At 56.7% G+C, this 24,758-nt stretch overlaps 2 protein-coding genes across 15 annotated transcripts; one reads left to right on the top strand and one right to left on the bottom strand.

The window, feature by feature from the left end:
• Positions 1-1,506: 1,506 nt before the first annotated feature.
• Positions 1,507-15,785, top strand: CLCN2 (chloride voltage-gated channel 2). Of its 6 annotated transcripts, none has more exons than XR_015162717.1 (24): positions 1,507-1,769; positions 4,002-4,158; positions 4,308-4,439; positions 4,783-4,911; positions 5,003-5,136; positions 5,243-5,320; positions 5,411-5,489; positions 5,587-5,712; positions 5,815-5,899; positions 5,989-6,090; positions 6,879-6,963; positions 7,100-7,255; positions 7,643-7,712; positions 7,947-8,057; positions 8,283-8,496; positions 8,809-8,942; positions 9,183-9,355; positions 9,485-9,599; positions 9,731-9,847; positions 10,077-10,136; positions 10,282-10,320; positions 10,489-10,593; positions 14,966-15,052; positions 15,188-15,785. XR_015162717.1 is itself a non-coding variant. In XM_086397036.1 (24 exons), exons 1-24 carry the CDS (start codon positions 1,698-1,700, stop codon positions 15,380-15,382), a joined length of 2,712 nt encoding a protein of 903 aa, XP_086253162.1. In that variant the 5' UTR covers positions 1,507-1,697; the 3' UTR covers positions 15,383-15,785. The 6 variants fall into 6 exon arrangements, 3 of the variants coding, with proteins under 3 accessions (XP_086253162.1, XP_086253172.1, XP_086253186.1); XM_086397036.1 differs by having other exon boundaries at positions 9,774-9,847; XR_015162718.1 differs by lacking the exon at positions 8,809-8,942 and having other exon boundaries at positions 9,774-9,847.
• FAM131A (family with sequence similarity 131 member A) lies at positions 4,374-24,625 on the bottom strand. Of its 9 annotated transcripts, XM_086397094.1 has the most exons (7): positions 24,319-24,569; positions 23,038-23,098; positions 21,905-22,047; positions 19,620-19,713; positions 19,216-19,398; positions 18,935-19,051; positions 15,695-17,439 (listed from the first exon to the last, which is right to left on the bottom strand). In XM_086397094.1, the coding sequence occupies exons 4-7, from the start codon at positions 19,687-19,689 to the stop codon at positions 16,964-16,966; spliced, it is 846 nt and encodes a 281-aa protein (XP_086253220.1). In that variant the 5' UTR covers positions 19,690-19,713; positions 21,905-22,047; positions 23,038-23,098; positions 24,319-24,569; the 3' UTR covers positions 15,695-16,963. The 9 variants fall into 9 exon arrangements, with proteins under 9 accessions (XP_086253279.1, XP_086253273.1, XP_086253220.1 ...); XM_086397153.1 differs by lacking the exons at positions 15,695-17,439; positions 23,038-23,098 and adding an exon at positions 4,374-4,905 and having other exon boundaries at positions 24,319-24,549; XM_086397147.1 differs by lacking the exons at positions 15,695-17,439; positions 23,038-23,098; positions 24,319-24,569 and adding exons at positions 4,374-4,905; positions 22,692-22,972.
• Between the last annotated feature and the right edge of the window lie 133 nt (positions 24,626-24,758).

The following is a 24,758-nucleotide window of genomic DNA, read 5'->3' as shown; positions in this document are numbered from 1 at the left end:
GGAAGACTGGAATGCTCAAGGGGCCTGCCCCAGCCAGGGACCTTGATCCTTGGCCCAGAGAAGCCCGGCCCGAGCCCTACCCTGCCGGTCTGCGTGCCCGCCGCGGGCACGTCTGCACGGAGAGCGAGGGGAGCAGCACCCCGCCCCAAAGACGCTGGCCCAACTGGGCGCAAAACCCAGCCCTTCCAGCTGGCATCCAGGCCGGCCCGGGCCGGCTCGTCCCAGCTGGATGTCACCTGAGCCGGGTCCCTCCAGTTTGGGAATTGGCCATGATGTCACCATGGGGAAGAGGAAAGCCTGCACCGTGCCCTTCCCTGCTGTCTTCTCTCACACCGCCCCTTCAGCAGGGCATTAACCCCAAACCCACTGCCCTCCTCGAGCCCTGCCCCTTAAGCTCTGTTCTTCCCTTTCCGCTACCACGGTCCTCTCCTTCTAGGAAAGCTCTACGTGCTTCTTCATCCAGGCACTACCCTGTCCTACAGATGCCACCTCTTTCTTTACATTGCCCCTTCCTCTAGGGTGCCAGCTCTCACATCGGCCCCCTCCTGGGCACTGCTCCCTTACCCGGGAGCCCCCTGCGACCTCCCGCGCGCCCCTTCACCCCGGCGCTGCCTCCTCCTGCACACTGCCTGTTTCCTGGGCACTGGCCTCTCCTGACACTCTCCCTGACGCTGCTCATACACCAGTGCTCACCCCCTCTGCTCTGTCCTCCGGACCCTCATAGAGAACGCAGAGCCCCAGCAGGCCGTGTTCCCCCATGGCTGCTAGACGTCAGCACCTACTCCGGTTTCTCTTTGGGCCCTGCCAGGGAGAAGCGACCTCTGTCCCCACCACACCCGCCTCCCAGGCACCTAGACCTCCCTTCCCTCTGGCCTCACCCATTCCCGTTCCCTCCCCATCTCCACCCCAACCCCCGCACTACCCGAAGGCCAGGTGGCTCAAAGTGCACCTCCTTGGGGGTGCTCCTAGGGGACTCGCAAAGAAGGGAAGGAGAAAGGAAGGGGATGAGAGAGACCGAGGGTCCTAGTTCCAAGCAACCCCCGTTTCTGGGTCTAGCGACCCCCTCCGAGTTCCCCCCTAGTTGTTTTTCATCCCCCAGCAGAGCACTGGACCTTTCCTGGCCAGTCAGCCGTTGGCCCCTCCGGAGAAGCAAGAGAGGGGACCGCCGCTGAGGAACTGGGCCCGAAATCTGATTTAGACGGCTCTGCAGCCCACCGCCCCAGGCCCTACCGAGCCCCGGCCTGTCCGGCCCCTGCCGACCCGGCGCGCAGAACCGCAGCCTGGGTCCGGCCCCTCCACGTGCCAGCGGACCCGCCCCCGCCCTGCCCCGGGACGCCCCTCTCGGCCACCGGCCTCCACCGAGTGGGGTCGCGGGCTCGCGCGTTGCCCGCGCCCCCTGCCGCCTCTCCCGAGCCCGGGAGGCGGCCCCTACGCGGACCCCGGCCAGGCAAGGCCCGCTCCCTCGGAGGGGCCGGCGGGCGGAGCAGCGCGGAGGGCACCGCCCTCGGCCCGCCCGCCTAGGAGGGGACGCGAGCGGGAGGCTGTGCCAGCGGCGCCCGCCCGGGGCCCGCCGCACTCTGCACTCGGCCGCCCGGGCTGCGGGGACGGGACAGCTGTGGGCGCCGGCTCCGCGGGCCGGGAATCGAGCCGAGCCAGAGCCCGAGCCGCGGTGGGAGGCCAGAGGGCTGTGAGCGGAGATGGCGGCGGCAGCGGGGCCGGCGGCGGAGGAAGGGATGGAGCCGCGGGCGCTGCAGTACGAGCAGACCCTGGTAAGTGAAGCCAGCAGAACCCTGAGGAATGTGCTCCCAGACCGCTGCTCCCAGTTACCTGTGGAAGCGACGAGGTCTGGGGGGCCTAACCTAACCCCGTCCCGCCCTCTGACTTGGGGAAACTGAGAGCCTGAAGGGCTAAAAGGTGGGAAGCTGCACGCAGGTCTCTGGCTGAGACTGGGGGCCTGCACAGGACAAGGACTTCAGGTGCTTGTCCTAGTTGTCCTTCCCTCTACTCCCCCCCAGCAACGTTTTCCTTGCTCCTCCCCACCACCACCTGGGGCCAGGGCTCAGCACCCCACTACGCCTTCCCAGCACTACTCACACCCTTGAACATTCTCTCTCTCCACTGTATCTCCACCATCCAAAGACGTTCTTTCTGTCTCTACTTTGTGCGTGGCACGTGCTAGAAAGATGATCAGACCCAAACCCATCCCTGGCCCTTACCCCTGGAGTGGCTGGCAACCCAGCATGGGTAGGCATCCTTCAGTTGATTCTTTGGGGAAAAAATGGTTACCTGCTACCCTGGGGGACAGGAGCTTTACAGGAGGATGGGTCAAGCAGGAATGGGTGTGGGAATTGGACCTTTTGTCCAGGCTGACTCTGGGTGTCCAGCCCCTACCCACCCCAGGGCGGGCCCTCAACATCATTAGAAGCAGGGGTCCTGGGGGTCTGAGCTGACTCACAGCCACCACTGTAACTTCAGTGTTTGAGAAACCTTTTGCCTCTGCTTGTCACTGGGGTGGGGGACCCAAACTCTAGGGAAGGGAGTGGGCCCTGTAGCTCGTTTTTATCAGTGTGGGCTGGAATTTGCCCAGGAAGGAGGCAGGGAAGGTACTTCTCCAGGAGGAGGGGGCCTGGGCTGTATCTGAGGCAGGGAGGTGCCCAGTTATAAGAGTGACTGGATGAAACAGGATGACAGGGAGAGGTGGCAGGGTTGGAGTGGAGCAAGGGGAGAGGGGTAAGCCTTTGCACAGCCTGGGACGTGTCTGCCAGTCTGCATAGGCCAAAAATGGGGCATTGGTCAGGGTAGCTGGGCACCAGCCATGTCTCCTTGCCTGGTCTCTATCTCATCTCTGGAACAGAGTTCTCAGGGTCAGGCTCTCTCCTGGGCACTCCCTGCTCCAGCCTCTCCCCCTGGTCCTTCCGATCCCTTTGTCTTTCTGTCACACACTCACCTCCCCCTCCTATGCTGTCTGCCTCTTATACTCTATTCTCTCTCTTCTCCTCCTCCCTTCTTCCCCTCTAGTCTCCTTTCTCTTCTGTGCCCCTTCCCAGACTGCCCCCCCCCACCCACCTCTTTCTCCTCTCTGGTTCCCTCTCCTCCTTTTCCTGCTCTCTATCACTCTCTCTCTGTGTATCTCTATCTTTCCCTCCCTCCACTCTCCCCTCCAAGCCCCAACAGGAGCCCTTTGTGTCCCGAAGCTCTGCGGGTGGCAGCCGGAATCTACTCCTCCCCACCCCCCAAACACACGCCCAGCTTGGCAGGTCTAGCCACTGCTCGGCCACTCTCCCATCCCATCACCCCAGCATCCACAGTCACAGCCAAGCCATCAGCTTCTGCTGTCCCCTAACCCACCACGGGTCTCAGGGCAGCTCCAGAGTGGGGCTGAGGTCACCAAGTACTCTCTACCCACCCAGAGAGACTTTCCACTCCCATCTGGGCTGACAGGCTGGGGTGGGAGTGGAGACTGGGGACAAGGGGATTAGGGTGGGTGGGAGGGGTGCAGCTGAGTCGGTCACAGGCCAGAGGCCCAGCAGGAACGTGATAAGGATTGGGGCCCCGCCTGTTCCTAGGCCCAGCTCAGCTGCCCCCAGTTCCATGAGGCCCTTATTGTTACCCGTGTGCCCTTGACCATCCTCTATTCTCTGACCTTCCCTCCTCCCACTTGCACACTGCTTTAGGTTTTTCCATCTTTTCCTTCTCTGGGGCTTTCCCTCCCACTCCTCCTCTTTTGCTCCCCGCCTCCCCAGGCTTGTGAGAAGAGGACCGATTATTCTGCCACCCCCAGAGCTGTGTCCCTGTACCTTGGCTGTCCCCATCACTCCAGCCAGAACAGCCCCCACAATCCGCAGTGTGCATTGTTCCCACACCCCAAGCCAAAGTGGGAAACATGGGTTTAAAAAGGGGTACATAATGTGGGGGCTGGGAGAAGGGGAGTTGAGGCCCCAGGAGCCCTCCCTGCCTCCCCACTCTGCCCATGTCTAACCCCTATCTCCCCTATTACTCAGATGTACGGGCGTTATACTCAGGACCTTGGGGCCTTTGCCAAAGAGGAAGCTGCTCGGATCCGCCTGGGAGGGCCCGAACCCTGGCGGGGTCCACCTTCCCCTCGGGCTCCCCCAGAGCTCCTGGAATATGGACAGAGCCGTTGCGCCCGATGCCGCAGTGAGACCTGGGTTGGGGCAGGGGACTTGGCCGAGCTGTGCTGAGGGGGACAGAGGCAGCTCAAGCTGCCCGGGAGGGGAGGGGTGGGGGTGGACAGGGGTAGGTATGCTTTGGTGCCAGCGTCCCTTTCTTCCCTCGCCTGCTCCCAGTCTGTACTGTACACTGCCATAAGTTCCTAGTGTCCAGGGTTGGTGAAGACTGGATCTTCCTAGTCCTGCTGGGGCTCCTCATGGCCCTGGTCAGCTGGGCCATGGACTACGCCATCGCTGCCTGTCTGCAGGGTGAGGACGAGGGCTGGTGGGGAAGAGCGGGGGAGAACAAGCCTGCTTCCTCCATGCCGCACTTGTCCACTGACCACTTCCCCTGGCCGGCCTGACCGCCCTGTCTTCAGGCGTAATCACTGCCACTCCCATAGGCCACAACTTCTTGCCGCCCTATCCAGCTGACCCTATCACCTACAGTGATCTTTGTCTCAGTGAATGCCCTCTAACCCCCTCCCTACCCTTTGTTCCCCTGGCTCTGTGCAGTACTCCCTGGAACAGCTGGTCACACAACTGTGTCCAGCGGCCAGGCAGGGACTGGGTGTGTGCACTGGGGTGCCAGTGATATGTCCTCTCTCCACAGCTCAGCAGTGGATGTCCCGGGGCTTGAACACTAACCTGTTACTCCAGTATCTGGCCTGGGTCACCTACCCCGTCGTCCTCATCACTTTCTCTGCCGGATTCACACAGATCCTGGCTCCTCAGGCTGTTGGTACAATAGGAGAGAAAGAGAGGGCGGAGATGGGCCTCCTGAAACAGGCACATCCGGTGACTCTCCTAGGATTGTTCACCCCCCACCCCAGGGTCTGGCATCCCGGAGATGAAAACCATATTGCGGGGAGTGGTGCTGAAGGAATACCTCACCCTCAAGACCTTCGTAGCTAAGGTCATCGGGCTGACTTGTGCCCTCGGCAGTGGGATGCCCCTTGGCAAAGAGGTCAGTGCAGATTGGGGAATGAAGGAGTCCCTCCCAGGGGAGGATGAAGCCCGGCCAACATCAGGGTGTGCCCCAGCCCCACTCACCACCTGCCTCTACCTCCCAGGGCCCTTTTGTGCATATCGCAAGCATGTGTGCCGCCCTTCTCAGCAAGTTCCTCTCGCTGTTTGGGGGCATCTACGAGGTAAGGGGGACATTGGGGGAAGGTTTAGGGGCGGGGTGGACCGCTGAGCCCACGCTAATGCCGACTCCCCTTCCCACCACTCTTCGACAGAATGAATCCCGGAACACAGAGATGCTGGCTGCCGCCTGTGCCGTGGGGGTGGGCTGCTGCTTTGCGGCTCCCATTGGAGGTGGGCAGAGAGGGTCAGCCCCAGCCGGGCCCTTGGGTCAGAGGCCATGGGCCAGGCCCAGGCCTCAAGGGCGGCCTCCCTGCCCCCACCCCCGCAGGTGTGCTATTCAGTATCGAGGTCACCTCCACCTTCTTTGCGGTGCGCAACTACTGGCGGGGCTTCTTTGCCGCCACCTTCAGCGCCTTCATCTTCCGGGTCTTGGCCGTCTGGAACCGTGATGAAGGTGGGGCAGCATGGTTCGGGAGGCGAGCCCTGAAATGTTTCAGATGAGGTGGGGCCCTCCAAGGCTACACCCACCTCCCTCTGCTGCTCCACTTCCCTTCAGAGACCATCACGGCTCTGTTCAAAACCCGGTTCCGGCTTGACTTCCCCTTCGACCTCCAGGAGCTGCCAGCCTTTGCTGTTATTGGGTGAGGAGCTGAAGGAGCTGAGGTGTGGGAGAGGAGGAGGTGAGAGAAGGAAGACCTCCTTTTCGAGGGTGCTTCTTCTGTCTCTCCAGTATCGCCAGTGGCTTCGGGGGAGCACTCTTTGTCTACCTGAACCGGAAGATTGTCCAGGTGATGCGGAAGCAGAAGACCATCAACCGTTTCCTCATGAAGAAGTGAGTTGGTTCTTCTTTGGGTTGTATGAGGGTCATTCCCTTGGTGCGGGGAGGGGAGGCGTAGTAACAAGTGAGAAGCAGATAGTGGCCTAGTCAAAAACGGGCAGTCCCTGGAGGAAATTGTCCAGTGTTTTCCAGACTGAACATTTTGACTTTCATTTAAATTACCTGAAAATTGCCACTTTTGAATTTTTAGTCAGTGGAAGAGGGCATTTTGGATCAAAGACTAAGGCTTCCTGTAGGCCTTTGAGTTGGCCCAGATGGCAGTGCCCCCTGAAGAATGTTTGAGTCTTAGTTCTTCCTCCTGCTCTCACAGTTGAGACCCCAAGGATTGGGAGCTGGGAGACTTGAGACATGATTTCTCTTGGGACTGACACGCTTCAGGGAAAAGGAAACCTGCTCCCTTGGCACCTTCATGAGTAACCCTAGCTTTCCCCAACAACACCTTCACTCTTAAGTCACCACAGAGAGACAGAGACAGAAGCTTGAGGGTAAGGGGCGGAGTCACAGCTTTAGAGGTGCCCACAGAGGGCTCGGGGGATGGATTCTCCGCTGCTGCTCATACTTAGGGAGTGAGGAGCCGAAAGAAAGACATTAGATGGCCTGGATGGCTGTCACCTCAGGGCCATTGTATCATGAGCGGCAAAGGGGGCCTTTTCTCAGAACTGTGTGCTTTAATGTAAGAGCCAAGGCTCTGCTGTGACCTTAGCTATAAGGTATGTGAGGGCACCCAAGCCTATCACCAGCCTGAGGTTGGTATTTGATGCTGTGAAACCTACATCTCTTAGACGCCTGCTCTTCCCGGCTCTGGTGACTCTACTCATCTCTACTCTGACCTTCCCCGCTGGCTTTGGACAGTTCATGGCTGGACAGGTAACCCCAGGCTGAACAGGCACATGTCCCTTTTCTTGGGATGTATCCCTTTGAAAGCCAATAGCCCTTGCTTGCCTATGGGCCCCTTCCCTTTCCATCCTGTCTCCCCAGACTGAGGCACCCTATTCACCTACAGCTCTCACAGAAAGAGACACTGGTCACCCTGTTTGACAACCGAACGTGGGTCCGCCAGGGTCTGATGGAGGAACTAGAGCCACCTGGAACCTCACAGGCCTGGAACCCACCACGGGCCAACGTCTTCCTCACCCTGGTCATCTTCATTCTCATGAAGGTGGGGCTCCTTACATATGTATAGCCAACACAGGCTTACTAGATATCAGGCACTGCTCTAAGCACTTTCCGTATAATAACCCCTTTAAGCCTCACAGCAATGCTATGAGAAAGGTTACTACTGGTACCCTTGCGTTAGAGGTGGAAAGTCAGGCACAAAGAGGTTAAAAGTAACTGGCCCAAAAGTCACACAGCTAGATAGCAAAGTGAGGAGCTGAACCTAAGCCAACTTGTTCCAAAGTCCTCCTTTTCCTCACCTCTGGGGGATTCTGAGATAACTGGGACATTTGTGTCTAACTGATAAGCAAGGTAGGCTTCTGGGGTGGAGCTGGGGGCTGCCTGGGGCCAGGTGGTGCCTCTACCTGTTTGAACGACCTCCTGCCTGCAGTTCTGGATGTCTGCACTGGCTACTACCATCCCAGTGCCCTGTGGGGCCTTCATGCCGGTGTTTGTCATTGGTGAGTCCTCAGCTGCCTGTTCCAGCCTGCACCCTCTGGCCACCCCTTGGCCGTCCCCTCTCTGCCTGGGAGCGGGTTTGGTCCAGCCCCAGCCCCAACCCCCACCCCCGCAGGGTAGTCCCCTGCACTGAATGACCCACCGGCCCCTTCCCCCACCCTCTGACCCTCTCTCTTCCTAGTGTCCCTGCCCTCCCCCTCCACTACCTGTTTCTCTTCCCACCCCCTTCCCTGAAGGAGCAGCATTTGGGCGTCTGGTGGGCGAAAGCATGGCTGCTTGGTTCCCTGACGGCATCCACACAGACGGCAGCACTTACAGGATTGTTCCTGGAGGCTATGCAGTGGTGGGTGAGTACTCCAGGTGTCTATGCGTCTTGGAAAACCCCTGTGGCTGGGCCATAGGGCCTGAGGCTCTGGCGCCCCCTGCTGGTAGAAACCAGGCTTCCCTCAGACGCACAGGCCCACTCCCCAGGATTGCACAGGGCAGCCCTGAGGGTCCTGCCCAGAGTTGAGGGGTGGGGGGGTCATCTAGGGCCTGGGCACCCTGAGGAGACTGAAAGTGGCTGTCCCCAGGGGCGGCTGCGCTGGCAGGAGCAGTGACGCACACTGTGTCCACGGCCGTGATCGTGTTCGAGCTCACAGGCCAGATCGCCCACATCCTGCCTGTTATGATCGCCGTCATTCTGGCCAATGCCGTTGCCCAGAGCCTACAGCCCTCACTCTATGACAGCATCATCCGAATCAAGAAGCTGCCTTACCTGCCTGAGCTGGGCTGGGGCCGCCACCAGTACGGAGGGCTGGGTGACGAGGGGGGTGCGGGTGAGGGGCAGAAGGCATCCTGGGACTCCGTCACACACACCTCCAGCAAGTGAGGCTGGGAGACCAGCCACCCTGCTGCCTCCTGGCCAACACCGCCCTTGTCCACTCCACGGGGAACTATGGCTGACCCACCTAATCAGAACGAGGGCAGAGGGTGCTCCTGGGTCCTTCACCCTTGTCCCCATAAGCTCTGGGGCCTTCCCTGTAGCCCTGGGATGGTAGTACTCCTGGCTGCCCTCCCCATACTGACCACAAAGAGAGTGCCTCTCTCGGCTCTCAGGCAGTACCGGGTGCGAGTGGAGGACATCATGGTGCGGGACGTTCCCCACGTGGCACTCAGCTGCACCTTCCGGGACCTGCGGCTGGCACTACACAGGACCAAGGGCCGCATGCTGGCCCTAGTAGAGTCCCCTGGTGAGCCAGGAGGGGTACCAGGAATGAGGGTCATCTCCCGGCGTTGCTGCTCAGGAAGGGGGAGGGGCGGGAGCTCAGGACCAGACTCCTTGGTTCCAAAGGCAGTAAGCCAGCAAACTCAGCCAGGATTTCCCTTGGGTATGTGGCCTGTATCCAAGGCCCCCCACTGGGTGCAAGAGAAGGCCAGTGGGTAGGAGGGCCTCTCCCCGGCTCTTGAGTCCTCCCACCTATTCTCTCCAGAGTCCATGATCCTCCTGGGGTCCATCGAGCGCTCGCAAGTGGTGGCATTGCTGGGGGCACAGCTGAGCCCAGCCCGCCGGTGGCGCTACATGCAAGAGCGTCGAGCTGCCCAGACCTCTTCACCCTCCGATCAGGAGAGTCCCCCCAGCCCTGAGACCTCCGTCCGCTTCCAGGTGAGGGGGAAGGCGTCATGGCAGGGCCACCCAGACTTTGTAAATGCCATCGTGTAGACTGTACGAGAGGGTGGCGACACAGAGGTGGTCAGGGACCACAGAATCCCCAACCCCTTCCCGCCTATGCAGGTGAACACAGAGGACCAGGGCTTCCCTGCAGGCCGGGGCGAGACTCACAAGCCCCTGAAGCCTGCTCTCAAGAGGAGCCCCAGCAACACTGTGAATGTCAAGGAGAGCCCCACAGGTGAGCCCACCGGCTAGCACGATGGAGCCAGAGACTGGCCCCGGAGACCCACAAGGTCCCTGCCCAGATGCACCAGAATAGCAATAGGATGCCTCTCCCCTGCCCTCCTCACCTCTCCTGGTCCTCTCCAGCAAAGATGGCACTGCCCTCAGGGCCTTGTGTTTGGGAACACAGGGAACATGGAGCCAGCTGGCATCACCCTCAGAAGCCTCTTCTGTGGCAGTCCACCCGCCGAGCCCGCCTCAGAGGTGAGTGGTCGGAGCCTCTCCATCTGGCACTTTCTCTCCGTCTCTCTCTGACACTGAGACCGCCTCTCCATTAGCCTGCAGTGCCTGCCTCCATCCTCCCTGCCCTTCTGTCCTCCTAGATGTCAGCAGTCCCTGCGGTGTGCCCTTCCTCCCAGCCCCACCACTTTCCCTCACCTCCCTCCTCCCTATAACATAAAGTCCTCTTCTTTCTGGTTTGGCTCTAACAAAGTTGGAGAAGTCGGGGAAATGTGACAAGCGCAAGCTGAAGCGGGTCCGAATCTCCTTGGCGGTAAGTGCTCCCTTTCCTCCTGTGGCTCCTCTGGAGCAGGAGACAGGGAGGGCCAGGCTGTAGGTGGGGCAAGCTTCCCTGTGCTGGGGAGAGACACTCCCTTCCCCCAGCCCCCAAGCTGTCAACATTCCTTCCTCTCTCCTAGAGCGACTCAGACCTGGAAGGCGAGATGACCCCTGAGGAGGTAAGGTGTGACTGGACTCTAGACTCTGTTTCTTCCTGGCTGTGTTCAGTCATCATCTTGGCTGCTGTCCCCGTGGGAGGGACTGTGGGATAGGAAAAGAGGCAGGCTTTCAGGGAGCTGAGAGCAGCTGTTGGCACCTCCCTAACCCTTCTAGTCTTGTCCCCTCAGATTCTGGAGTGGGAAGAGCAGCAACTAGATGAACCTGTCAACTTCAGTGACTGCAAAATTGACCCTGCACCCTTCCAGCTGGTGGAGCGGACCTCTTTGCACAAGGTAGGGCCAGAGGCCTGGGGCTACCTGGGCCCTCAGGAGCACAGGGTGGGGATCTAAGTCCTCCTACAAACTTGGACTCAAGCCAGCGACAGGAAAAAGAGACAGCAGAGAGTGGGCTCTGTGCTGACATGTTTTTCAGACACATCGCTTCAAATGATGGGAGGCCAAGAGCCAGGGCCCCTTAGCCCCTTCCTGTCTATGGTAGAGCCAGGCATCATTTTTTCTGTGCTCAGCCTTGCCCGCGGGAACTCTGCACCAAAACAGCAACAAAGACAGGGCTGGAGCTGAGTGGAAGCCAGAAGGCCTCTGACCCTCTAGGGTCAGAGTGAGGCAGGAGGCTGCCAGCGCCTGAGGAGGCTAATACACTCACAAAGGGGAAAAATGGATGAGAAACAGGCAGAAGAGAATCTAATAAACAAGTGAACAAACATCCAAGTAGGCCTGGGGACACTGCAGAGAAGAGATAAACAAAGATGAGAAGTGCCTAGCAGGGGGCTTGGAATGTCAGACCCCAGAAAGTCTGACTTAATGTAGGCCAGAGGAAAACTGGCAGGGACACAGGAAGATAGCTAAGCAGAAGGGCAAAACAGTCTGCAGAAAACCAGAGTGCAGACAGGTTGACGGGTGAGGCGGATGCTCGTGGAGGGCAGGGGTTCTCTTTGCAGGACTACCTCAGGCTCCCCAGGGTGAAGTGGCCAGCATCACTGGGCATCTTCCAGCCTCTCAGGGAAGGCAGAGAGCACAGGTACACCAGCAGGCTGCTCAGGCAGACACCAGGAGAGTTTAGCTAAATTGTTGACAGATTTAACGTGCAAGCCTCTGAGGCACGGGGGATGAGAAGGAACACTCCCAAGGTCTGCAGCTTGAGCAGCTAGCTTAGACACCAGCTTTGCCCAAGAGCCAGCCTAGCCAGCCAGCCAGACAAGGAGGGCAGGAAGAACAGGGAACAAAAACAAAAAAGCAAAAGGTAATAAAGGAACTTATAAGCCTTTGGGTAAAGACCCCAGATCAAAATTGCCATGCAATTGCAAGGAAAAAAGAAGATAGGCCTGTGAATAATACATCTGGCTTTTATTCAAAGTCTTTCTTCCTAAGACCTCTAAAGCTTTTCCATCATCTTACTTAATCCTCAAACATCGCACAATGATAGTGAAAATGCTGACATTTTTTAGTGCCAGCTACGTGCCAGGCAGTGGGCTAAGTTCTTCACATGTTCAATCTTCACAACTACCCTGTAAGATGGATATTGTGATAGTCTAGTTTTTACAAGGACATTGAAATTCAGACAGGTTAAGCAGTTTGTTCAAGTCACACACCTAGTGGAGAAGGAAATGGCAACCCACTCCAGTGTTCTTGCCTGGAGAATCCCAGGGACAGAGAAGCCTGGTGGTCTGCCGTCTGTGGGGTCGCACAGAGTCAGACACGACTGACGCGACTTAGCAGCAGCAGTGGCGGCACACACCTAAGTAAGTAGCAGAACTAGGCCTGAACTAGGCCTGGAATCCAAAAGTCTGTGGATTTAACCATATTTATACATGGAGAAACTGAGGCAGTGAGGAGGTCACTTGCCCAAGTCAGTAAAGCAGTCAGGCCCAAGGGCAGATTTCCCAGCCCTACTTCCAGGATTCTTTCAGAAGGCCACACTGTCCCTCTCCCTGTCAATTCACTGTTCCTAAGCCTAAGAAGTACAGGCCTTTTAGTGAGCTCCCTGGTGTCTAATTAAATTAAAATGAAAAGGAACAAGTAGATGTTTGTTACAAATTTAAAAATCCTAGGAAGAAAAGAAGCCTTTGAGGAACCAACCAACAAAAGTACAAAGAACTGAAAGTGATAAGAACATAAAAATGAGAATTCAAACTACCCTTTTAGGCCTGAGGAACCAGTAAGTAGTCCAATGAAGTGCAGGAAGAGAATATTCAGAAGGGAGTGGAATACATGGAAGACTAGTTAGGAACCTGTGCAAATGGACATCTCCTACCAGTGGAGTACCTCGTTCATTCAGGGCCACCTGCAAAGCACCAGTGGGTAGAGGGGAGGAGCTAGAGTGCCAACAGGAGGCCAGCGGGCTGAACCTGAATCCTGCCACGTTGTAGCCAGCTTTTTAACCCTGTCACATTTCTTAGCCTCTCTGTGCTTCACTTTCCTTAACTATAAAATGGGATCATTGTACCTACATAATAGCGTTTTCTGAGGATTAAAGTTAATAACATGTAAAGCACTTACGGACTTCCCTGGTGGCTCAGATGGTAAAGTGTCTGTCTACAATGTGAGAGACCTGGGTTCAATCCCTGGGTTGGGAAGAATCCCTGGAGAAGGAAATGGCATCCCACTCCAGTACTTCTTGCCTTGAAAATCCCATGGATGGAGGAGCTTGGTGCAGGCTACTATCCATGGGGTCGCAAAGAGTCGGGCACGACTTATATCAGTGCCTAGCACATAGTAAGTATTCAATATCCTTTCGGAATTACTGCTGCTACTTACACTGAGAAACAACCAACAGGAGACTTTAAAAGATGGTGTCATGAGGGAAGGGTTGAGTGTGGCAGAAATGGATGTTCTCAGAAAAGGATGAGTGATCATGTGAGACTTGAAGCTTGGGTGCCTGATGGCATCTGAGAGTGGAAAGACAGGCTGAGGCGGTTTGGGAAGGGTCTTATGAGCCATTCTGGGGAGTCTGGGGTCTAACTCAAGTTTGGGAAAGCTCTTAGGATGGCAGAGCCAACATGGGGGGAAAGGAGGCAGAAAGCAGAACCCATTACAATGTGGCAGCCCTATCCTGGTGAGGATGCTAAGGGAGTTTGGGAGAACCACCAGGATGTTCAGAAAGTCAATCCGTAAGGCTTAGTGGGACAAGTGTTTTGCAAATCTAAAAAGCATATTGTCTGCCAGAAGCTCACTCTGATTAGAATTGTGGAGAACTGAAAATCAAGGGGAACTATTTAATAGGATCCTTGGGAGATGAAAAGGATTATTAAACCATAAGAAGGCAAGACTAAAGGATTACTGAAACAGGAAATCTTATAACAATGTTTCCCTCCAAAGGCAGATGATGTAATTAAAGATAACTTGTAGCACACAGGATTCAAGTTAGATAAGAGGAGGAACTTGCTAACTAACCACAGGACAATTATGACAAGGGCATGGAAGGAGCACAGGAGAGCGTATTCTAAAACTGAACTTCTAGCTCCCTTTATGATTACTGTCATGCCTCAGATGGAGAAAGTTAGGAAAGTCCTGGAAGTCCTTTTCTAAAGAATTTAGCAACTGTATAATAAAACATTTTAAAATTGTTAAGATGATTACAATGAGTTCTGAGTAACTGGTACTCTAGAATCTGGGTTATTAGTGCCCATTTTGACTCAAATATTAAGCCAAAAGGCTTACAAGTAAACTCAGAACAGTGTGATAAATGATAGGCCAAAAATTCCAGGAACTGCTGAGTCAGTAGAGTGTTTTTCAAGACATCTGGCCTGAGAAAATCCACTTAGGGCATGAGGGGAACTGCCTGACAATTTCTGAACCCTTGTTGATTACATTAGAAGGCCTGGGGGGAGGGCCCAAAGCAAGAAAAACATGGGGAGGATGGGTGTAACTGTTGTCCCCCTGGACTGCAAACTACATCTCAGAAGGAGCCGGGATGCTAGCTGGGCTAGCAGAAAAGGCAAAGTGTATGAGAGATGTAGAGTGCTGCAGGCCAAAGTTAGAGAGGTATCAAAGCTGGCCAGCCCCGCAAGGGCCCACAGCAAGCATGTCACAGAGGTGAGTTAGAGGTGGAGGATTCAGGGCCAGTACCCCTAGGGGGAGTGGGGTATGTGTGGAACTTGGGTCCACGACTAATTGGACAGCGGCATAGGACGACAGGGGCTGTGCTTCCTCCTGCATAGTGTGACGAGAAGTTGCCTGGGGCTGCAAGGCTACTTCTTACTGATGACCTTGAGCAAGTCACTTCAGCTCTGAGCCTCATGCTCCTCGCCTATAGAATGGGTACCATACTTACTTCTCAGGACACTACCGAAATTAAATGCCTATATAGGAAAAACCTAGCCCAGTGCCCGGCCAGTCATCTGATGTTGTATTTCAACAGTTGTTCTCTGTCCTACTTTCTAACATGGAATAAAGAAGCCTTCCCCTGTCCCTTCCCCCATCAACGTAAGGACCATAAACATTCCCACTATCAAGTTTCTGAGGCTTGGTTGCAGAAACGTTCTCATTATTGTTGTTTTTCCTCTGGTGGTCCTGTCCCCTTCTCCTCACCATCCATGACACCCCCCTTCTACTGCCCACTGCCACCTTGTTCTGGGTCCCTCTGGCCTGTAATGTACAGCTGTCCCATCACGTATCAAGTCCAGTGTGTTTTATCCCCACCCTGCAGACTCACACCATCTTCTCACTGCTGGGAGTGGACCATGCGTATGTCACCAGTATTGGCAGACTCATTGGAATTGTCACCCTGAAGGAGGTGAGATGATGATGGCCATCAAAGCCACTTCCACAAAGGCTCGGAGGCTTGTCTCTAGCCCACCTGGGGAAGCACTGGGGAGGCATCTGAGTAGGGAGCCCCGAGTCCACACGTCTGACCCTCTTACCCTTCCAGCTCCGGAAGGCTATCGAGGGCTCTGTCACAGCACAGGGCGTGAAAGTCCGGCCGCCCCTCGCCAGCTTCCGTGACAGTGCCACCAGTAGCAGTGACACAGAGACCACCGAGGTGCATGCACTCTGGGGGCCTCGCTCCCGCCACGGCCTCCCCCGGGAGGGCAGCCCTTCTGACAGCGATGACAAGTGCCAGTGATCCCCTCAGGTGTGACCTGGGATGGCAGTGGCCGTGGCTATCGGCCCAGATCCTGTGGCTTTCCTGTTCTCTCCACCATGGGAACACAGGAGCTCCAGCCTCACTTCCAGACCTGGGGTGCTAGCTTCTCCCAACTCATCCTACCTGAAATCTGAGCCAGTGCCCACCTGCAGCAAGTGTTCCCAGGGCAGGAAGGTCAACACTGGCCTGGCCAGAAGAGGGTGGGTTCGCTTGACCCCTGCTCCCTCTTTGAGAGGGAAGGGGTAGAACTAAGATGGGTTTATACTGGAACCTCCAATGACCAGATGTATATAGAGATTTACAAAGATTTTTATATTAATTTAATAAAACAAATTCTTAAATAGAACAAAATAAACACCTAATGAGCCACTTATATATAGAATGCCTGTGCCCTTTGGCTCTCTTCTTACCTTGGGCCCTCTCACCTGCCAAAGTCTACAAAGCTCCAAATTGAGCGGCCACCTGCAGCCCCCAGAGCTGTAAACTCCAGAGCCCGCTGTCCATGGAATGCCGGGTCTGCAGAGGCCGCCGCTGCTTGCTCATCCAGACCCCAGCTGAGGCTCAGGCCCCAGGAAGGTAGCTTTGCCCTTTTGTTCAGCCAAGAAAGACAACCCTCTTTCCTCCCCAAGGAGAGACACTCCCTCATGACTGTCTTTTGTTGACATAATTCCTACAGACAACTGCCTGGCCACTCATGTGGCCCCCTTGTGGCCCTCTCTGGAAGAACATCCAGATCACTGCTCCGTGGCAACCAGGGCCATCCCTTCTTCCAACTCCACCCTAAAGAGAACTCCTGAGTGAATGGGGCAGCCTTTGGGCTTCGAGCCACCAGTACCCTGCCCACACGTCCTTCAAGTAGCTGGGGAAAGGCCTAGACCCCATCACAGGGGCCAGGAAGAGGGCCAAGGGTACAGGCTTTCGTCATTCCATGGCCTCCCAGAGAAGATCCGACTGAAAGAATAGACCGAGACCCCTCTTTAAGAAAAAGAAGATTTAGAGACTATGGAGAGGTGAAGCACAGCACAAGCCCAGCTGGGCGAGGGGCCCTTGGGGGGACAGCTCGATCCAGAGGCTCCAGGAGGCTTGGAGCCAGCCCCCCCGGGCGGGGGCAGTTCTGTCAAGCACTGCACATGGACTCGGAGGTGAGAAGAGAAGCAGAGGAGAGGCAGGGGTAGAGGGCGGGAGAGGTGGGGCTCCCTCCTGCTCTACAGCCCAGTCACAGCCACCCCCTTAGGGGTTCACATCACCCGAGAAGGAAATGTGTACGTGGTGTTTTTGATTTAAGAACATGAACATCACTGTCTGCCACAGCTGTAGCCATGCCCCAGGGGCCCCGGGCATCCCCCGGCAAACCCCAGGAGTGGGGGCAGGACATGCGCCCCCAGCCTGGCCCCTCCCTCCTCTGAACACTTTCATGCAAACACACAATGGAGGAGTGAGTGCTCCCAGGAGCCCTCCAGGCTTTGGAGCTCTGCTGGAAGCCTCGCCCACGCTGGGGCACGGAGGCTCTGTCCCCAGAAGCAGCCAGGGGACACATGCCACCACCGGGCATGATTTGGGTCACTGTTCCTCCGGCTCCACCTCGTCCTCGTCTAAGGACACCACCCCAGAAGAAGCTACGTCAGAGGCTTGCCGCTGCCGTTCCCAGCTGCTCACTGGTGGCAGGCAGAGCGGCTGGCAGTCCTTGCAGGGGGCTGGCTCCTCCTCAGCAGGAGAAAGGCAGGACTCTGTGAGGGGCGAGTTGTAGAGCGAGTCCTGGGCCTCCAGTGGGCCCAGGCTGCGGAAGGCACTTTCCCGGCTGGGGGGCAGTTTGGCGAGGAGCAGCTCATCACCCAGCAGCTGGGAAGCCAGGCGGGCTGGGGAGCCCAGCAACCCGTCCTCCAGGCTGCACAGACTAGAGCACAGGGTCTCTGGGGACACGGTCTGCGAGCAGTCGCTCTCAGGTTCCACGGAGCCCTGGCGCACAGGCCGGGAGAATCTGTGGCCAGTGAAGAGGTCCTGGAGGTGGGGCCCCAGGGGCAGCTGCCCAGTCAGGTCTGCAGGGGGAGAGAAAGAAGACAGCCCTGCTAGCCCCATTTCAATTGGCCCACCTGGAAGCCACATCCTCCCGGCTCCCAGCCTCACAGGAGCTGAGTAACTTGGAGCAAGTTGCTTAACCTCTCAGTGCCTTAGTTTCCTTAACGGTGAACTGGAGGTTATAACTTTATGGGATTTTTGAGAGAACAACAGACTCTGGAACTTGGTGAGAGTCAATAAATACAGGGATACCGTACATGGTGCAGGTGGCTCACTGCACAAGGGGCGCCTGTCCAAGGCTGAGTTCAGCCCACAGTCCCCGCCAAGCAACATGCCCTAGCACGGGGCTATCCCCACCAGAAAAAGGCGACCCTTTTTCTAACTTCCACAGATTCCACAGGGGCTAGTAGTGGCCTTGGATAAATGTTGGTCGTTATCATTATACCAGGGGTCAAAACAGGCCTGGAACTCAAACAAAAACACTTGTGGTTCAGGCATCCTAATCAGTCCCTTTAAGACCACAGCAGCAATCCCCAATCTGCTCTAATGTACTGCCCACCCTGGAGAACTTGTTAATTAGCCGGAGGGGATGGGCCACTGGGTAGAGGCAATCTTCAAAGGCAAAGAGGTGGGGGGATGGTGACCTGTGAGGTTTGAGGCTAGAAGCTACAGAGAAAGTAAGCCACGTGGTTTAGAGACTGGAAGATGAAAGGAGGGCCTTTGCACAGCTGCACAGCTCCTGCAGGGTCCCCTCTGCAAGCCCAGGCCCAGGGAAAGATCCACAGGCAGGCCTCGGCTGGAGGGATAGGGCAAGGATCCGGAGCTGGAGCCAGAGGCCCTGTGGGCGGTCCCACCCCAGCAAGCCTTCCTGTTTTCCTGGGGCCCCAGCCCTGCAGGGAGCTGTGCTGCTGCACTGCAGCTCCTCTGAGCTGCCAGAAGGCTGCCTTGAGAGGGCAAGGCAGGACACAGCAGACCCTCAGAGATCAGCTGCACAGAATGCATCGGTGAGATCTCTGGGCTTTTTGTTTGTTTGTTTGTTTGAAGGTGGCTCTGCAGGTAAAGAATCTGCCTGCAGTGCGGGAGACCTGGGTTCAATCCCTGGAATGGGAAGATCCCCTGGAGAAGGGAAAGGCTACCCATTCTAGTATTCTGGCCTGGAGAATTCCATGGACTGTATAGTCCATGGGGTCGCAAAGAGTGGGACACAACTGAGCGACTTTCACTTGAAGGATTGTGAAGACCAACTGCACAGACAGGCAAAGAAGGCTCAGCACCTATGGAAAAGGAACCACTCCCATTTCCAACCGCTGACTGCCCACTCACCAGCGGTAGCCAGCTATCCTGCCCTTGGAATGTCAAGGACTGTCTGGACAGTTTGTCCTTCTCCTCTCCCCTTGTGCAGGCTGAGGACATTTTGGGTCTCCCTTTCCAAAACAAAGGCTGAGCTCTGAACCACAAGGCCTGTCAGGTGGTTCCACCTCTGCTGGCAGCACTGGCATGAGATATCTCCCTCACCTGAGTCAGTTCCCCCAGCAAAGTCTTCATCATAGGATTCATCAGTGGAGTCCTCGCCGTCCACCGAAGACCATGCCCGGAGCTTGGCTTCTGCAATGGCGAATTGTTCAGCCACTCCTGACAGGAAGGACAGAGTTTGTTTAGCAGAGGTGAGCTAAGATGAGGGCTCAGTTTAGACACAGGAGAGGGAAGACACAGCGGTACAGAAAGACTCCAACCCCCACATCAGGCCCGAGGAGATGAACATGAGCATCCCTACGATAAACCCTTTCAGTACCCACCTGCTGCAAAGCGAGCCTCCTGTTCACCCTCACTGAGGTCCGAATAGGAGGAAAAGGCTGATTCCAGGGCAGCAGGCGAGTCACTTGGCTTGCTCCAACCCTTCCACTCAATGAGGTGAGCCACTCGGCCCTGGGCCATGGCAGTGGGCTTGGTCACGTGGTCCTTCACCACCTGGGAAATACCTGGAAGGGGGTGCAGAATGAGGAAAGCTGGTAAAGACACAGACCAGAGAGCATCTGGGAAGAGAGGGGAGAGGTAATGGTAGTTAAGAGTCCACATGTGTCTTTGGCCGGGAGGAGGGAGCTGGGATTCATTTGAGAAAGAGAGGAAAGAGGGAGCCCAGCAAAAGCTCACAGGATACAGTCCCCAAGGGCATGTGCAAAAGGACAAAGGGGGTGCATACCATGCAGCGAGGATCTGGCCAGCGCAGCAATCTCCTGGATAGTTAGGGCTCTCCGGGACTTGGGCAGCATTGCGATTGTGTCTCCAACATTCACCTTGGGTGACAGCATCAGAGGGTAAGTGCCCCTCTGACAGCAGTGTCCCCCACAGGCCCATACTCCACCCAAGGCATCAAGGAGATGTGGGAGCTTGGAAGAGATGCTAGATCATCTCCGATGTCCCAGTTGCCACTGGGATATGTCAGAAAGTAAGAGGCCAAGATCTTCAAACTGTGTCCACTCAGGAAACAACATAGACATGAGCAGGTCCAAGGGAATAGAACTGCAGCTAACCTGCCACATCCTGGCTTGCAGGGAGGGAAGCAGGTTGACAAGTAAATGGAGTGGGGCCTTTCAGAATAGCAAAGAGGGGAGGCCAAATGCATGTCAAGTGGGACTTCTCCAGGTTCTCTCCCCCTTGCCCATCTCAGTCTTCAGATCCCCCATTCTAGCTGTTTCTCGAGCTTACAAGGGCCACAAACTCAGTATGATCAAAACCAAGCCCAACAGCTTCTCCTCACATGCGGTCCTGCTACCGGACTTCCTGGCTTCGCTCCCGCCCACCACTCTCCCACCCCACCTGGCTCCAAAGTTCAGCATTACCATCAGCTCTCCCCTAAGCCTGCTCACCTAGATCTGTTATTAACACCTAGCGACTCCATCTCCAAACTGCCTTCTACACTACTGTCATCCTTTCTACTCCTACTGCCACAGCCCTTTCTCAAGGGTACACCCTCAGTACCCCCTGCTCAGATTAGCGCAAGCGGTGGTCCCCCAAGTTCCAATTCCACACCGTTTTCTCAGCCCAGAATGTTGTGTATGTTAAGTGTTCCCCACCCCGCTTCCCATGACTGGTTCTTCCTCATCTTTAGGGTCTTGGCTGAAATACCACTCTCTCAGAGAGCCTTCCTGGCCACCCTAGCAGTAGTCCAGGCTCCCTCTGTAGCCTACAGCCAGTTGCCATCCTCTATCAACAGACCCTGTGTGTGTCACTATGGTCTGTTTCCTGTGTTTCCTTACTTCTTGTTGGTTTTCAGCTCTAAGAAATTTGGTCTCCCTTGGTCACTGCTGCACCCACCCTGTGTTTAACACAGGGCCTGGTACAGAGTAGCTCTGAAAATACATAGGCTGAATGAATTAGGCAAAGTATAAAAATAAACAAGTAATTTTCCTGGAGTGCAGCCGGTCACAACATGTCCCTATTTAAAATCTTTCCTGGGTTCTTCCAGTGCCCAGTGAAGTGGAAGCTGCATGGTCAGGCACTGAAAGAATCCATTCTGTGAGGCCCTAGGCTGCCTCCAGGTCTGCTTGGAATCCACCAGTGATTTCCTCTGCCCAGTGAAAGCCCACCTTTCCACCTTCCCTCCAGGCAAAGGAACGCAGCTTTCCCCTGGGCTAAGAATGCCATCCTTGCCTGAAAAAACGCTCCCTATCATTTAAGGCCCGATTCTCAAGTGCCACCACCTTCTAATTATGTTTTCAGTCCACAGTTTCTCTGTCTTGTATGCCTGCACCCCCAGCTCAGCAATGTCCTTGCATCTTTCCTGAGGAATTTTGAGGTGGCAAAGCCTCAGTCTGATTCACCTGGGTTCCTACCTCCACCCTACACCTGGCTCAGTGCTCCTTGGCAGCCCTGGGAAACGTCTCCCTCAATGAATGAATGAAGTCAGAGGCACACGCCCCGTCCCCGGCACTGCTGACCTCTCCTCCAACACATTCCCACCCCTCAGAAGACGGGCTCCACCTGCCCCCTTGACCTCAGGCCCACCCCGTCCCTTCAATACCTGGCTGACAGGGCCCCCAGGGTGGCGCCGGCAGCTTCAGGCCCAGCCTGGCGGGGAGCACCTGGTGGGTGTTCCCTGGTTCGCTCACCCGCCCTCCCATCACTCCCCCCAGCCATCGCCATCCTTGCCTGCGCTCGCGCAGCTGCGGCCCAGGCCCAGAGAAAAAGGTGTATGTCTCCCTGGCAACCCATCACCATGCAACAGGGTCTCCCGGGATACGGCCCGGGATGCGCTGACGTCAGGGCCCAAGGCGCAAGCAAGCCCGCCCGCTGGCACAGCGCCGAGCAGAGCAGACCGGCGCGCGGGGGCGGCCTTGTGGCCCCGGCGGCCGGATAGCGCCTCCGCTTGCAGGAAAAGGGAGACAGAAGCAAGGCTGGCTGGCGAAGCGGGGGTGGGGCACACAGATGCCCTTCACGTGGATGCAGGGGGCCCCCTTCCCCCTACCAACACCAGGGGCCCAGCACCTCTGGCAAGTCCTGGCTGTCCACTGAGGAAGGGCGGGAGGACCGGCTCCAGCCTCGGAGAGTCCGAGCAGATCCCAAGGAAGACAGAGAGAGGCCTCGAGGAAGTTCGATCCACTCCACAGCCCACGCGGGGTCCGATGCCACTGAGGGGTGGGGGAAAGGCTTTCAGCTGGGCTCCTACTTCTGCCGAGATCCCCACTTTCATCGGGTGTTGCCCTTATCATTTCTCCGTACCCCAGCCCCCAGCCCCTAGAACCTGAGCATTCACCTGGTGCTCTCCACAAGCCTGAAAGCCCCTATCCTCACAGCACTGACCTTCAGGCCTCTGGGGCCATTTTGTGGCAGACACTCCCCACCATCTTCCTCAAGATATATTCTATCAAAACCCTAGGTATGAAACCTCAACTTTGATAAGTTCCAAACCTTCTCAGGTTTCTCAACCTACCCATTCCTCTTGGAAAACACACCACATTCTTCCACCAACATCACCCCCTCTCCCCACCACCAACTTGGACCCTTTACAAGCTCGCTATGGTTCTTTCCTCTGGCCAGCCTCAGCTTGTGCGCAGCTCTTCACTCTTCTTTTCTGACAAACCTGTGATTTTTCTGACTTTCGTCCCAGTCCCCTAAGGCTTTTTCCTGATGCCCTGTCTGGCCCCAGCCTGTCTGTTCCTATCTCAGCCTGGTTCCCAATAGCTACCCAGAGTAATTTTCCTCTTGCCACCTGAGCATCCTACTCCTCAGCTTCCCATCACCTCCCAAATCATATCTATGTCCCTGGCCTCACCTCTTCGACTTGTCTGACAAGTCCATCGTCCTCCGGGCCCTTCACGCTGCCACAGAAACATTTTGCCCAGCACAGAAATCATAGGCATGCTGGCTGTGTTGATGCAGAGAACCAAAAGCCCAGAACCGCTCCAGGCTCAGCTCCCAGTTCTATTCCTATTTTGGCTCCGGATGCTGAGCCAGTCCCCTCCCCACTTGGAACCTGTGCCTAGTCACAGAAGGAGAACACTCTGCCTCATGGCTTTGAGGAGGTGGGAGTGCCTGGGCCCAGCTGAGCTCTCTGGAGCTCAGGAGCTGAGGCCCATCCCCTAGACAGTGCCAACAGGCAATTGTACATCACAACTGACCTTTAGCTGGAGCAGCCGTCTCTGTCCCTGAGCCTCAGCCAGCTGGTGGTCCCCAGAAACGCTACCAACCAGAAGGAAGACACAAGGTTACAGGCCAGCCCTGGCCCCCAGCTGGTACCTAATCAGGGCTCTCGAGGCCAGTCATGGGGTCAGCCAAACTCTCCTGACTGCAGGAGGGAATGACTTCCTGAACGCCAAGCCTTAGCAGGGCCAGAGGGATCAGAGCAGCCTGCTGCTTCTCAGCTTCAAAAGTCATGAGATTAATTTAAGACTACAAATCCTAGAATTCCTCATGGGAACCCCAGTCAAATACATGTCTCAGCTAGAGTCTTAAGTCCCAAAGAACCTCAAGTAACACCCACGCTAAGGCCTCTGTGCCTGACCGCCTGCCCTAAAAGCCCAGGACTCATTCCAAACCCAACCCTACACACGTCACAAGTTACTGCCTGGCTTTAGGCCTGGGGAAATCCATGACACGGGAGTAAAGTAGGCTGGCCTACCTCAGACACTAAACTAAGGCCAGGCCCCAGTGTGCACCACAATCTATGGGAACCAAGGCCCAGGCAGTGGTCAGCAGTTGTGGAAAGGATGCCCCGACAGCCTCCCTCTGGGGTCCTGTTTCCCTCCACAGGGCAGAGTGAGTTCTGTTTTTGTTGGGAGTGGGGTCAGGGGACTAAAACAGTTTTTTACAGATGAGAGGTGATCAGGTGTTCACAGGTGCCCCCAAATGAGGCTGCAGTCCCCTTCATCAACCTACGGAGTCTGAAGTGGGTAATAAGTTTGGTCAAAAACTCCATGGTAGGATGCTTGGCCAGCGTCTGCAGGCTACCTCCTGAAGGGGGTTGGGACACAGCTAGGAGAAGACAGGTTCCCAGCATAGGGCCACTCCCAGGACAGTGAGAGGAGAGGTGTAGGCAGAGGGGGAGGTGACTGGGAGTGAGCATGCAAGGTCAGTCGCCACGAGCTGGAGAGGGTTGAGCAGCCCTTCTCTAGGCTGTGCGCCTCCTGCCACCCTCAGCGGTGGGGATGCAAGAGGAAAGACCACGAGTCCACCCTGCAGAGCCCAGAGGCAGTAGCAGGCCTTAGGAGCGAGCATGAATCGGTTTACCCCTCTCCCGGCTCGGCCCGCTCCTTCCTCCTGCCGGGCCCGCCTCCCCAGTGCAGGCTCCTCCCTCTCCCAACACCGGCCCCCTCCTCAAGGTCCCCACCCGCCCGCGGCGGCCCGCGCACCGGGTAGCCTCAGCCCGATTTCCCAACCCGGGCCCGGTCTCCGCCTCTTACCCTGACTCGCCGGGCTCCGGGAGCCGATACAGCCCATGACCGGGCACCCAGCCACGCTAGCCCGCGCTCGGGGTCCGGGCCATCGCTCTGCAGAGGGTCGGGCCGCGGCCGCCACCGGGGAGGGGAGAGCCCGTTGAGAAGGGAGGGGGGTGGGAGCCGCGCGTCCGCCAACGCTCCCGGGAGAGGGAACCGGGCTGGTGACGTAAGCGCGGGGGCGTGGCCACCGCGTCACCACCCAAGGCGGGCGGGGCGAAGCCGACGTCACAGCCACGTAGAGGCGGCCTGGGGCCGAGTCAGGAAAGGTTCGTCCCGTGCTCCCAGACCCAAGGCACCAAGGGTGGGGTCTGGTGGGACGGGTCACGCTCACTCACTGGGCCCGGGCTGCTGGTCATACTGCATAGGGGCATAAGACATTCTTTGTATCCTGGGCTCTCAGGTCA

Source organism: Bos grunniens, chromosome 1 (assembly GCF_055505025.1).
Source record: "Bos grunniens cultivar Pamir isolate PY7600 chromosome 1, Bosgru_T2T1.0, whole genome shotgun sequence".
In the NCBI taxonomy this organism is placed as follows: domain Eukaryota; kingdom Metazoa; phylum Chordata; class Mammalia; order Artiodactyla; family Bovidae; genus Bos; species Bos grunniens.
The sequence above is the reverse complement of the archived record's forward strand: the minus strand, read 5'-3'. Positions and strand labels throughout refer to the sequence as shown.